Below are 13,158 nucleotides of genomic sequence, written 5' to 3' on the forward strand. Positions count from 1 at the left end.
AGAATGGAGGGAGCTTTAGTGAATCAGTTACATAGAATAACATAGGGACAGGTGAGGCTGGAGGGAGCTTTAGTGAATCAGTTACATAGAATAACATAGGGACAGGTGAGGCTGGAGGGAGCTTTAGTGAATCAGTTACATAGAATAACATAGGGACAGGTGAGGCTGGAGGGAGCTTTAGTGAATCAGTTACATAGAATAACATAGGGACAGGTGAGGCTGGAGGGAGCTTTAGTGAATCAGTTACATAGAATAACATAGGGACAGGTGAGGCTGGAGGGAGCTTTAGTGAATCAGTTACATAGAATAACATAGGGACAGGTGAGGCTGGAGGGAGCTTTAGTGAATCAGTTACATAGAATAACATAGGGACAGGTGAGGCTGGAGGGAGCTTTAGTGAATCAGTTACATAGAATAACATAGGGACAGGTGAGGCTGGAGGGAGCTTTAGTGAATCAGTTACATAGAATAACATAGGGACAGGTGAGGCTGGAGGGAGCTTTAGTGAATCAGTTACATAGAATAACATAGGGACAGGTGAGGCTGGAGGGAGCTTTAGTGAATCAGTTACATAGAATAACATAGGGACAGGTGAGGCTGGAGGGAGCTTTAGTGAATCAGTTACATAGAATAACATAGGGACAGGTGAGGCTGGAGGGAGCTTTAGTGAATCAGTTACATAGAATAACATAGGGACAGGTGAGGCTGGAGGGAGCTTTAGTGAATCAGTTACATAGAATAACATAGGGACAGGTGAGGCTGGAGGGAGCTTTAGTGAATCAGTTACATAGAATAACATAGGGACAGGTGAGGCTGGAGGGAGCTTTAGTGAATCAGTTACATAGAATAACATAGGGACAGGTGAGGCTGGAGGGAGCTTTAGTGAATCAGTTACATAGAATAACATAGGGACAGGTGAGGCTGGAGGGAGCTTTAGTGAATCAGTTACATAGAAAAAAAAAGACAGGTGAAGCTCTTTAGGACTAAAACATGCGCTCTCTCTCGTTATATCTGACTTTCCTCAGTCTCATGTATCCCCCACCCTCTCCATATTTCTGTTTTTCTCCTCCCCAAATTCCAAACTCCCCTCCCCTTCGGGTTAGCCCTGTCACATCCGGAGAGCTTGCATTAAACAATTTACAGGAAGTTTATTTTGTTGGGAAACAGACTTTTAGACAGGCAGACAACAAGAGAGACAGGAAAAGAGACACAGAGAGAGAGAGAGAGAGAGACAGAGACTGAGAAACAGAGACCGAGAGAGACAGGAAGACAGAGAAAGAGACACACAGTGACAGAGAGAGAGACAGAGACATACAGAGAGACAGAGAGACACACAGAGACAGAGAGACACACAGAGACAGAGACTGAGAGAGAGAAACAGAGACCGAGAGAGACAGGAAGACAGAGAGACACACAGAGACAGAGAGAGAGACAGAGAGACAGAGACATACAGAGAGACTGAGAGAGAGAAACAGAGTCCGAGAGAGACAGGAAGACAGAGACACAGAGACAGAGAGACAGAGAGAGACAGAGACTGAGACAGAGAAACAGAGACTAAGAGAGAGAAACAGAGGCCGAGAGAGACAGGAAGACAGAGATACACACAGAGACAGAGAGAGAGAGAGACTGAGAGAGAGACACACACAGAGACAGAGAGACACACAGAGACAGAGAGAGAGACAGAGAGACACACAGAGATAGAGACTGAGAGAGAGAGACACACACAGAGACAGAGAGACAGAGACAGAGAGACAGAGACTGCGAGAGAGAAAAAGAGACCGAGAGAGACAGACAGAGAGTAAACTAATCAAGAGAGTGACAGACAGACGCACACAGGAAGAGAGAGACAGGGCAAGAGACAGAGAGGATGAGATAGACAGGAAAAAGAGAGATAATCAGTGAGATAAAGTGACAGATTCACAGCTAGAGACAGTAAGAGACAGAAAATGACAAAGATACATTAGTTATATCAGAGACAGTCTCCCCAATATCCCAGAAGGAACATGAGACTGCAAGGTCCTATGAGGGGCTGAAATATGACTGCACTATTTGTAATGGTGAGTAAAAGGTTAATGATACTGCTTATAACTCGGTACAAGAGCTAACACTCTGCTGACAGGAATTAGAAACAAGACCTTTATTTATCTTTTTTAGTTTTATAGCAACAAGTGCAGCGCAGACACAGGTAAAATACACAAAGGAACGGGTCCATATGTTATTATCTGTAGCAGATTCACTAATGATTAGAGAAATGACCTGAGAATTATATAGGAACTGGTCCATATGTTATTATCTGTAGCAGATTCACTAATGATTGGAGAAATGCCCTGATAATTATATAGGAACGGGTCCATATGTTATTATCTGTAGCAGATTCACTAATGATTAGAGAAATGACCTGATAATTATATAGGAACTGGTCCATATCTTATTCTCTGTAGCAGATTCACTAATGATTAGAGAAATGACCTTAGAATTATATAGGAACTGGTCCATATGTTATTATCTGTAGCAGATTCACTAATGATTAGAGAAATGACCTGATAATTATATAGGAACTGGTCCATATCTTATTCTCTGTAGCAGATTCACTAATGATTAGAGAAATAACCTGAGAATTATATAGGAACTGGTCCATATGTTATTCTCTGTAGCAGATTCACTAACGATTGGAGAAATGACCTGATAATTATATAGGAACTGGTCCATATGTTATTATCTGTAGCAGATTCACTAATGATTAGAGAAATGACCTGAGAATTATATAGCAACTGGTCCATATGTTATTCTCTGTAGCAGATTCACTAATGATTAGAGAAATGACCTGAGAATTATATAGGAACTGGTCCATATGTTATTCTCTGTAGCAGATTCACTAATGATTAGAGAAATGGCCTGATAATTATATAGGAACTGGTCCATATCTTATTCTCTGTAGCAGATTCACTAATGATTGGAGAAATGACCTGATAATTATATAGGAACTGGTCCATATCTTATTCTCTCTAGCAGATTCACTAATGATTAGAGAAATTACCTGATAATTATATAGGAACGGGTCCATATCTTATTCTCTGTAGCAGATTCACTAATGATTAGAGAAATGACCTGATAATTATATAGGAACTGGTCCATATCTTATTCTCTATAGCAGATTCACTAATGATTAGAGAAATGACCTGAGAATTATATAGGAACTGGTCCATATGTTATTATCTGTAGCAGATTCACTAATGATTAGAGAAATTACCTGAAAATTATATAGGAACTGGTCCATATCTTATTCTCTGTAGCAGATTCACTAATGATTAGAGAAATTACCTGATAATTATATAGGAACTGGTCCATATCTTATTCTCTGTAGCAGATTCACTAATGATTAGAGAAATGCCCTTTGAATTATATAGGAACTGGTCCATATCTTATTCTCTGTAGCAGATTCACTAATGATTAGAGAAATGACCTGAGAATTATATAGGAACTGGTCCATATCTTATTCTCTGTAGCATATTCACTAATGATTAGAGAAATGACCTGATAATTATATAGGAACTGGTCCATATCTTATTCTCTGTAGCAGATTCACTAATGATTAGAGAAATGACCTGAGAATTATATAGGAACTGGTCCATATCTTATTCTATGTAGCAGATTCACTAATGATTAGAGAAATGACCTGATAATTATATAGGAACGGGTCCATATCTTATTCTCTGTAGCAGATTCACTAATGATTAGAGAAATGACCTGATAATTATATAGGAACTGGTCCATATGTTATTCTCTGTAGCAGATTCACTAATGATTAGAGAAATGACCTTAGAATTATATAGGAACTGGTCCATATGTTATTATCTGTAGCAGATTCACTAATGATTAGAGAAATGACCTGAGAATTATATAGGAACTGGTCCATATCTTATTCTCTGTAGCAGATTCACTAATGATTAGAGAAATGACCTGAGAATTATATAGGAACTGGTCCATATCTTATTCTCTGTAGCAGATTCACTAATGATTAGAGAAATGACCTGATAATTATATAGGAACTGGTCCATATCTTATTCTCTGTAGCAGATTCACTAATGATTAGAGAAATGACCTTAGAATTATATAGGAACTGGTCCATATGTTATTCTCTCTAGCAGATTCACTAATGATTAGAGAAATGACCTGAGAATTATATAGGAACTGGTCCATATGTTATTCTCTGTAGCAGATTCACTAATGATTAGAGAAATGACCTTAGAATTATATAGGAACTGGTCCATATGTTATTCTCTCTAGCAGATTCACTAATGATTAGAGAAATGACCTGATAATTATATAGGAACTGGTCCATATGTTATTATCTGTAGCAGATTCACTAATGATTAGAGAAATGACCTGAGAATTATATAGGAACTGGTCCATATCTTATTCTCTGTAGCAGATTCACTAATGATTAGAGAAATGACCTGAGAATTATATAGGAACTGGTCCATGTCTTATTCTCTGTAGCAGATTCACTAATGATTAGAGAAATGACCTGATAATTATATAGGAACTGGTCCATGTCTTATTCTCTGTAGCAGATCCACTAATGATTAGAGAAATGGCCTGATAATTATATAGGAACTGGTCCATATGTTATTCTCTGTAGCAGATTCACTAATGATTAGAGAAATGACCTTAGAATTATATAGGAACTGGTCCATATCTTATTCTCTGTAGCAGATTCACTAATGATTAGAGAAATGACCTGATAATTATATAGGAACTGGTCCATATCTTATTCTCTGTAGCAGATTCACTAATGATTAGAGAAATGACCTAATAATTATATAGGAACTGGTCCATATCTTATTCTCTGTAGCAGATTCACTAATGATTGGAGAAATGACCTGAGAATTATATAGGAACTGGTCCATATCTTATTCTCTGTAGCAGATTCACTAATGATTAGAGAAATGACCTGATAATTATATAGGAACTGGTCCATATCTTATTCTCTGTAGCAGATTCACTAATGATTAGAGAAATGACCTGACAATTATATAGGAACGGGTCCATATGTTATTATCTGTAGCAGATTCACTAATGATTAGAGAAATGACCTGAGAATTATATAGGAACTGGTCCATATCTTATTCTCTGTAGCAGATTCACTAATGATTGGAGAAATGACCTGATAATTATATAGGAACTGTTCCATATGTTATTATCTGTAGCAGATTCACTAATGATTAGAGAAATGACCTGAGAATTATATAGGAACAGGTCCATATCTTATTCTCTGTAGCAGATTCACTAATGATTAGAGAAATGACCTGAGAATTATATAGGAACTGGTCCATATGTTATTCTCTGTAGCAGATTCACTAATGATTAGAGAAATGCCCTTTGAATTATATAGGAACTGGTGAAGTTGGAGAGACGGCTGAGGTTAGTGCACCAACATGTTAGTGAATTTAGGCAACTGTGAGGTTGCATAAAATAATAAAGGAAAGGGAGAAAGTCTTAGTGAATCTAGGCCAGAGACATGAGCAACCTGCTAAAAAGAGAAAGATATAGGTGGAGAGCCTGTTCTATAGATTACTGCCTTATATTGTGCAATTTGCGTAAGTGTTGCTTAATCGCCTGCTTCTGCTTGTTGCTTCACGTTTCAGGCAGTGAATGAGGAAGTGTTATTTTTATCACACAGAAAACAGGAGACTACTGAGCCTATGAGAGGGGGTCAGTCATACAGGGAGAGGCCCAAATGTCAAAAACTTGCCAGCATTAAAAGGAATCAGCGATATCCCCTGAATCTGTTAGGGACTGTACTGGCATTAGACCCTAATTTCCTTCCTCTGCTCTATGTACAGTGATTGTTCCTTCAGCTTTCACCTGTTTATAGATAGTCAGGCATACATAAGTAGCTGGGTGATGTTGTTCCTTCAGCTTGTCACCTGTGTATAGATACAGTCAGGCATACATAAGTAGCTGGGTGATGTTGTTCCTTCAGCTTGTCACCTGTGTATAGATACAGTCAGGCATACATAGGTAGCTGGGTGATGTTGTTCCTTCAGCTTGTCACCTGTTTATAGATACAGTCAGGCATACATAAGTAGCTGGGTGATGTTGTTCCTTCAGCCTGTCACCTGTGCATAGATACAGTCAGGCATACATAGGTAGCTTGGTGATGTTGTTCCTTCAGCTTGTCACCTGTTTATAGATACAGTCAGGCATACATAGGTAGCTGGGTGATGTTGTTCCTTCAGCCTGTCACCTGTGTATAGATACAGTCAGGCATACATAGGTAGCTGGGTGATGTTGTTCCTTCAGCCTGTCACCTGTTTATAGATACAGTCAGGCATACATAGGTAGCTGGGTGATGTTGTTCCTTCAGCCTGTCACCTGTGTATAGATACAGTCAGGCATACATAGGTAGCTGGGTGATGTTGTTCCTTCAGCCTGTCACCTGTTTATAGATACAGTCAGGCATACATAGGTAGCTGGGTGATGTTGTTCCTTCAGCCTGTCACCTGTGTATAGATACAGTCAGGCATACATAGGTAGCTGGGTGATGTTGTTCCTTCAGCCTGTCACCTGTGTATAGATACAGTCAGGCATACATAGGTAGCTGGGTGATGTTGTTCCTTCAGCCTGTCACCTGTGTATAGATACAGTCAGGCATACATAGGTAGCTGGGTGATCTTGTTCCTTCAGCTTGTCACCTGTGTATAGATACAGTCAGGCATACATAGGTAGCTGGGTGATGTTGTTCCTTCAGCCTGTCACCTGTTTATAGATACAGTCAGGCATACATAGGTAGCTGGGTGATGTTGTTCCTTCAGCCTGTCACCTGTGTATAGATACAGTCAGGCATACATAGGTAGCTGGGTGATGTTGTTCCTTCAGCCGTCACCTGTTTATAGATAGTCAGGCATACATAAGTAGCTGGGTGATGTTGTTCCTTCAGCTTGTCACCTGTGTATAGATACAGTCAGGCATACATAGGTAGCTGGGTGATGTTGTTCCTTCAGCCGTCACCTGTTTATAGATACAGTCAGGCATACATAGGTAGCTGGGTGATGTTGTTCCTTCAGCTGTCACCTGTGTATAGATACAGTCAGGCATACATAGGTAGCTGGGTGATGTTGTTCCTTCAGCCTGTCACCTGTGCATAGATACAGTCAGGCATACATAGGTAGCTGGGTGATGTTGTTCCTTCAGCCGTCACCTGTGTATAGATACAGTCAGGCATACATAGGTAGCTGGGTGATGTTGTTCCTTCAGCTTGTCACCTGTGTATAGATACAGTCAGGCATACATAGGTAGCTGGGTGATGTTGTTCCTTCAGCCGTCACCTGTTTATAGATACAGTCAGGCATACATAGGTAGCTGGGTGATGTTGTTCCTTCAGCCTGTCACCTGTTTATAGATACAGTCAAGCATACATAGGTAGCTGGGTGATGTTGTTCCTTCAGCTTGTCACCTGTGTATAGATACAGTCAGGCATACATAGGTAGCTGGGTGATCTTGTTCCTTCAGCCGTCACCTGTGTATAGATACAGTCAGGCATACATAGGTAGCTGGGTGATGTTGTTCCTTCAGCCTGTCACCTGTTTATAGATACAGTCAGGCATACATAGGTAGCTGGGTGATGTTGTTCTTTCAGCTTGTCACCTGTGTATAGATACAGTCAGGCATACATAGGTAGCTGGGTGATGTTGTTCCTTCAGCTTGTCACCTGTTTATAGATACAGTCAGGCATACATAGGTAGCTGGGTGATGTTGTTCCTTCAGCCTGTCACCTGTGTATAGATGCAGTCAGGCATACATAGGTAGCTGGGTGATGTTGTTCCTTCAGCTTGTCACCTGTGTATAGATACAGTCAGGCATACATAGGTAGCTGGGTGATGTTGTTCCTTCAGCCTGTCACCTGTTTATAGATACAGTCAGGCATACATAAGTAGCTGGGTGATGTTGTTCCTTCAGCCGTCACCTGTGTATAGATACAGTCAGGCATACATAGGTAGCTGGGTGATGTTGTTCCTTCAGCCGTCACCTGTTTATAGATACAGTCAGGCATACATAGGTAGCTGGGTGATGTTGTTCCTTCAGCCGTCACCTGTTTATAGATACAGTCAGGCATACATAGGTAGCTGGGTGATGTTGTTCCTTCAGCCGTCACCTGTTTATAGATACAGTCAGGCATACATAGGTAGCTGGGTGATGTTGTTCCTTCAGCCTGTCACCTGTTTATAGATACAGTCAGGCATACATAGGTAGCTGGGTGATGTTGTTCCTTCAGCTTGTCACCTGTTTATAGATACAGTCAGGCATACATAAGTAGCTGGGTGATGTTGTTCCTTCAGCCGTCACCTGTTTAAAGATAGTCAGGCATACATAGGTAGCTGGGTGATGTTGTTCCTTCAGCCTGTCACCTGTGTATAGATACAGTCAGGCATACATAGGTAGCTGGGTGATGTTGTTCCTTCAGCCTGTCACCTGTGTATAGATACAGTCAGGCATACATAGGTAGCTGGGTGATGTTGTTCCTTCAGCTTGTCACCTGTGTATAGATACAGTCAGGCATACATAGGTAGCTGGGTGATGTTGTTCCTTCAGCCGTCACCTGTTTATAGATACAGTCAGGCATACATAGGTAGCTGGGTGATGTTGTTCCTTCAGCCTGTCACCTGTTTATAGATACAGTCAAGCATACATAGGTAGCTGGGTGATGTTGTTCCTTCAGCTTGTCACCTGTGTATAGATACAGTCAGGCATACATAGGTAGCTGGGTGATCTTGTTCCTTCAGCCGTCACCTGTGTATAGATACAGTCAGGCATACATAGGTAGCTGGGTGATGTTGTTCCTTCAGCCTGTCACCTGTTTATAGATACAGTCAGGCATACATAGGTAGCTGGGTGATGTTGTTCCTTCAGCTTGTCACCTGTGTATAGATACAGTCAGGCATACATAGGTAGCTGGGTGATGTTGTTCCTTCAGTCTGTCACCTGTGTATAGATACAGTCAGGCATACATAGGTAGCTGGGTGATGTTGTTCCTTCAGCTTGTCACCTGTTTATAGATACAGTCAGGCATACATAGGTAGCTGGGTGATGTTGTTCCTTCAGCCTGTCACCTGTGTATAGATACAGTCAGGCATACATAAGTAGCTGGGTGATGTTGTTCCTTCAGCCGTCACCTGTGTATAGATACAGTTAGGCATACATAGGTAGCTGGGTGATGTTGTTCCTTCAGCCGTCACCTGTTTATAGATACAGTCAGGCATACATAGGTAGCTGGGTGATGTTGTTCCTTCAGCCGTCACCTGTTTATAGATACAGTCAGGCATACATAGGTAGCTGGGTGATGTTGTTCCTTCAGCCGTCACCTGTTTATAGATACAGTCAGGCATACATAGGTAGCTGGGTGATGTTGTTCCTTCAGCCTGTCACCTGTTTATAGATACAGTCAGGCATACATAGGTAGCTGGGTGATGTTGTTCCTTCAGCTTGTCACCTGTTTATAGATACAGTCAGGCATACATAGGTAGCTGGGTGATGTTGTTCCTTCAGCCTGTCACCTGTGTATAGATACAGTCAGGCATACATAGGTAGCTGGGTGATGTTGTTCCTTCAGCCGTCACCTGTTTATAGATACAGTCAGGCATACATAGGTAGCTGGGTGATGTTGTTCCTTCAGCCTGTCACCTGTTTATAGATACAGTCAGGCATACATAGGTAGCTGGGTGATGTTGTTCCTTCAGCCGTCACCTGTTTAAAGATAGTCAGGCATACATAGGTAGCTGGGTGATGTTGTTCCTTCAGCCTGTCACCTGTGTATAGATACAGTCAGGCATACATAGGTAGCTGGGTGATGTTGTTCCTTCAGCCTGTCACCTGTGTATAGATACAGTCAGGCATACATAGGTAGCTGGGTGATGTTGTTCCTTCAGCCGTCACCTGTGTATAGATACAGTCAGGCATACATAGGTAGCTGGGTGATGTTGTTCCTTCAGCCGTCACCTGTGTATAGATACAGTCAGGCATACATAGGTAGCTGGGTGATGTTGTTCCTTCAGCCTGTCACCTGTTTATAGATAGTCAGGCATACATAGGTAGCTGGGTGATGTTGTTCCTTCAGCCTGTCACCTGTTTATAGATACAGTCAGGCATACATAGGTAGCTGGGTGATGTTGTTCCTTCAGCCTGTCACCTGTTTATAGATACAGTCAGGCATACATAGGTAGCTGGGTGATGTTGTTCCTTCAGCCTGTCACCTGTTTATAGATACAGTCAGGCATACATAGGTAGCTGGGTGATGTTGTTCCTTCAGCCGTCACCTGTGTATAGATACAGTCAGGCATACATAGGTAGCTGGGTGATGTTGTTCCTTCAGCCTGTCACCTGTTTATAGATAAAGTCAGGCATACATAAATAGCTGGGTGATGTTGTTCCTTCAGCCGTCACCTGTGTATAGATACAGTCAGGCATACATAGGTAGCTGGGTGATGTTGTTCCTTCAGCCTGTCACCTGTTTATAGATACAGTCAGGCATACATAGGTAGCTGGGTGATGTTGTTCCTTCAGCCTGTCACCTGTTTATAGATACAGTCAGGCATATATAGGTAGCTGGGTGATGTTGTTCCTTCAGCCTGTCACCTGTTTATAGATACAGTCAGGCATATATAGGTAGCTGGGTGATGTTGTTCCTTCAGCCTGTCACCTGTTTATAGATACAGTCAGGCATACATAAGTAGCTGGGTGATGTTGTTCCTTCAGCCGTCACCTGTGTATAGATACAGTCAGGCATACATAGGTAGCTGGGTGATCTTGTTCCTTCAGCTTGTCACCTGTGTATAGATACAGTCAGGCATACATAGGTAGCTGGGTGATCTTGTTCCTTCAGCTTGTCACCTGTGTATAGATACAGTCAGGCATACATAGGTTGCTGGGGGATGTTGATCCTTCAGCTTGTCACCTGTTTATAGATACAGTCAGGCATACATAGGTAGCTGGGTGATGTTGTTCCTTCAACCGTCACCTGTTTAATAGATACAGTCAGGCATACATAGGTAGCTGGGTGATGTTGTTCCTTCAGCCGTCACCTGTTTATAGATACAGTCAGGCATACATAGGTAGCTGGGTGATGTTGTTCTTCAGCCTGTCACCTGTGTATAGTACAGTCAGGCATACATAGGTAGCTGGGTGATGTTGTTCCTTCAGCCTGTCACTTGTGTATAGGATACAGTCAGGCATACATAGGTAGCTGGGTGATGTTGTGTCCTATCAGCCTGGTCACCTGTTTATAGATAGTCCAGGCATACATAGGTAGCTGGGTGATGTTGTTCCTTCAGCCTGTCACAGTTTATAGATACAGTCAGCATACATAGGTAGCTGGGTGATGTTGTTCCTTCAGCCTGTCCACCTGTGTTATAGATACAGTCAGGCATACATAGGTAGCTGGGTGATGTTAGTTCCTTCAGCCTGTCACCTGTTTATAGATACAGTCAGGCATACATAGGTAGCTGGGTGATGTTGTTCCTTCAGCCGTCACCTGTTTATAGATACAGTCAGGCATACATAGGTAGCTGGGTGATGTTGTTCCTTCAGCCTGTCACCTGTTTATAGATACAGTCAGGCATACATAAGTAGCTGGGTGATGTTGTTCCTTCAGCCGTCACCTGTGTATAGATACAGTCAGGCATACATAGGTAGCTGGGTGATGTTGTTCCTTCAGCCTGTCACCTGTGTATAGATACAGTCAGGCATACATAGGTAGCTGGGTGATGTTGTTCCTTCAGCCTGTCACCTGTTTATAGATACAGGTCAGGCATACTATAGGTAGCTGGGTGATGTTGTTCCTTCAGCCTGTCACCTGTTTATAGATACAGTCAGGCATACATAGGTAGCTGGGTGATGTTGTTCCTTCAGCCTGTCACCTGTTTATAGATACAGTCAGGCATACATAAGTAGCTGGGTGATGTTGTTCCTTCAGCCGTCACCTGTGTATAGATACAGTCAGGCATACATAGGTAGCTGGGTGATCGTTGTTCCTTCAGCTGTCACCTGTGTATAGATACAGTCAGGCATACATAGGTTAGCTGGGTGATGCTTGTTCCTTCAGCTTGTCACCTGTGTATAGATACAGTCAGGCATACATAGGTAGCTGGGGGATGTTGTTCCTTCAGCTTGTCACCTGTGTATAGATACAGTCAGGCATACATAGGTAGCTGGGTGATGTTGTTCCTTCAGCCTGTCACCTGTTTATAGATACAGTCAGGCATACATAGGTAGCTGGGTGATGTTTGTTCCTTCAGCCGTCACCTGTGTATAGATACAGTCAGGCATACATAGGTAGGCTGGGTGATGTTGTTCCTTCAGCCTGTCACCTGTGTATAGATACAGTCAGGCATACATAGGTAGCTGGGTGATGTTGTTCCTTCAGCCTGTCACCTGTGTATAGATACAGTCAGGCATACATAGGTAGCTGGGTGATGTTGTTCCTTCAGCCTGTCACATGTGTATAGATACAGTCAGGCATACATAGTAGCTGGGTGATGTTGTTCCTTCAGCGTCACCTGTGTATAGATACAGTCAGGCATACATAGGTAGCTGGGTGATGTTGTTCCTTCAGCCGTCACCTGTGTATAGATAAGTCAGGCATACATAGGTAGCTGGGTGATGTTGTTCCTTCAGCCTGTCACCTGTGTATAGATACAGTCAGGCATACATAGGTAGCTGGGTGATGTTGTTCCTTCAGCCTGTCACCTGTGTATAGATACAGTCAGGCATACATAGGTAGCTGGGTGATGTTGTTCCTTCAGCCTGTCACCTGTGTATAGATACAGTCAGGCATACATAGGTAGCTGGGTGATGTTGTTCCTTCAGCCTGTCACCTGTGTATAGATACAGTCAGGCATACATAGGTAGCTGGGTGATGTTGTTCCTTCAGCCTGTCACCTGTGTATAGATACAGTCAGGCATACATAGGTAGCTGGGTGATGTTGTTCCTTCAGCCGTCACCTGTGTATAGATACAGTCAGGCATACATAGGTAGCTGGGTGACGTTGTTCCTTCAGCCTGTCACCTGTGTATAGATACAGTCAGGCATACATAGGTAGCTGGGTGATGTTGTTCCTTCAGCTTGTCACCTGTTTATAGATACAGTCAGGCATACATAAG

General features: G+C 42.3%; 1 protein-coding gene across 1 annotated transcript in view; it reads left to right on the top strand.

Annotated features, from left to right (window-relative positions):
- Positions 1–1,098: 1,098 nt before the first annotated feature.
- LOC128640354 (tumor necrosis factor receptor superfamily member 1A-like) overlaps positions 1,099–13,158 on the top strand; it is a 68,621-nt gene continuing 56,561 nt past the window's right edge. The window contains exon 1 of the mRNA XM_053692851.1: positions 1,099–2,057. Within this exon, the coding sequence (XP_053548826.1) occupies positions 2,037–2,057 (21 nt within the window). The 5' untranslated portion in view covers positions 1,099–2,036. The remainder of the gene's footprint in view (positions 2,058–13,158) is intronic.

The sequence above is a fragment of the Bombina bombina genome, chromosome 9 (assembly GCF_027579735.1).
Source record: "Bombina bombina isolate aBomBom1 chromosome 9, aBomBom1.pri, whole genome shotgun sequence".
NCBI classification, from domain to species: Eukaryota; Metazoa; Chordata; class Amphibia; order Anura; family Bombinatoridae; genus Bombina; species Bombina bombina.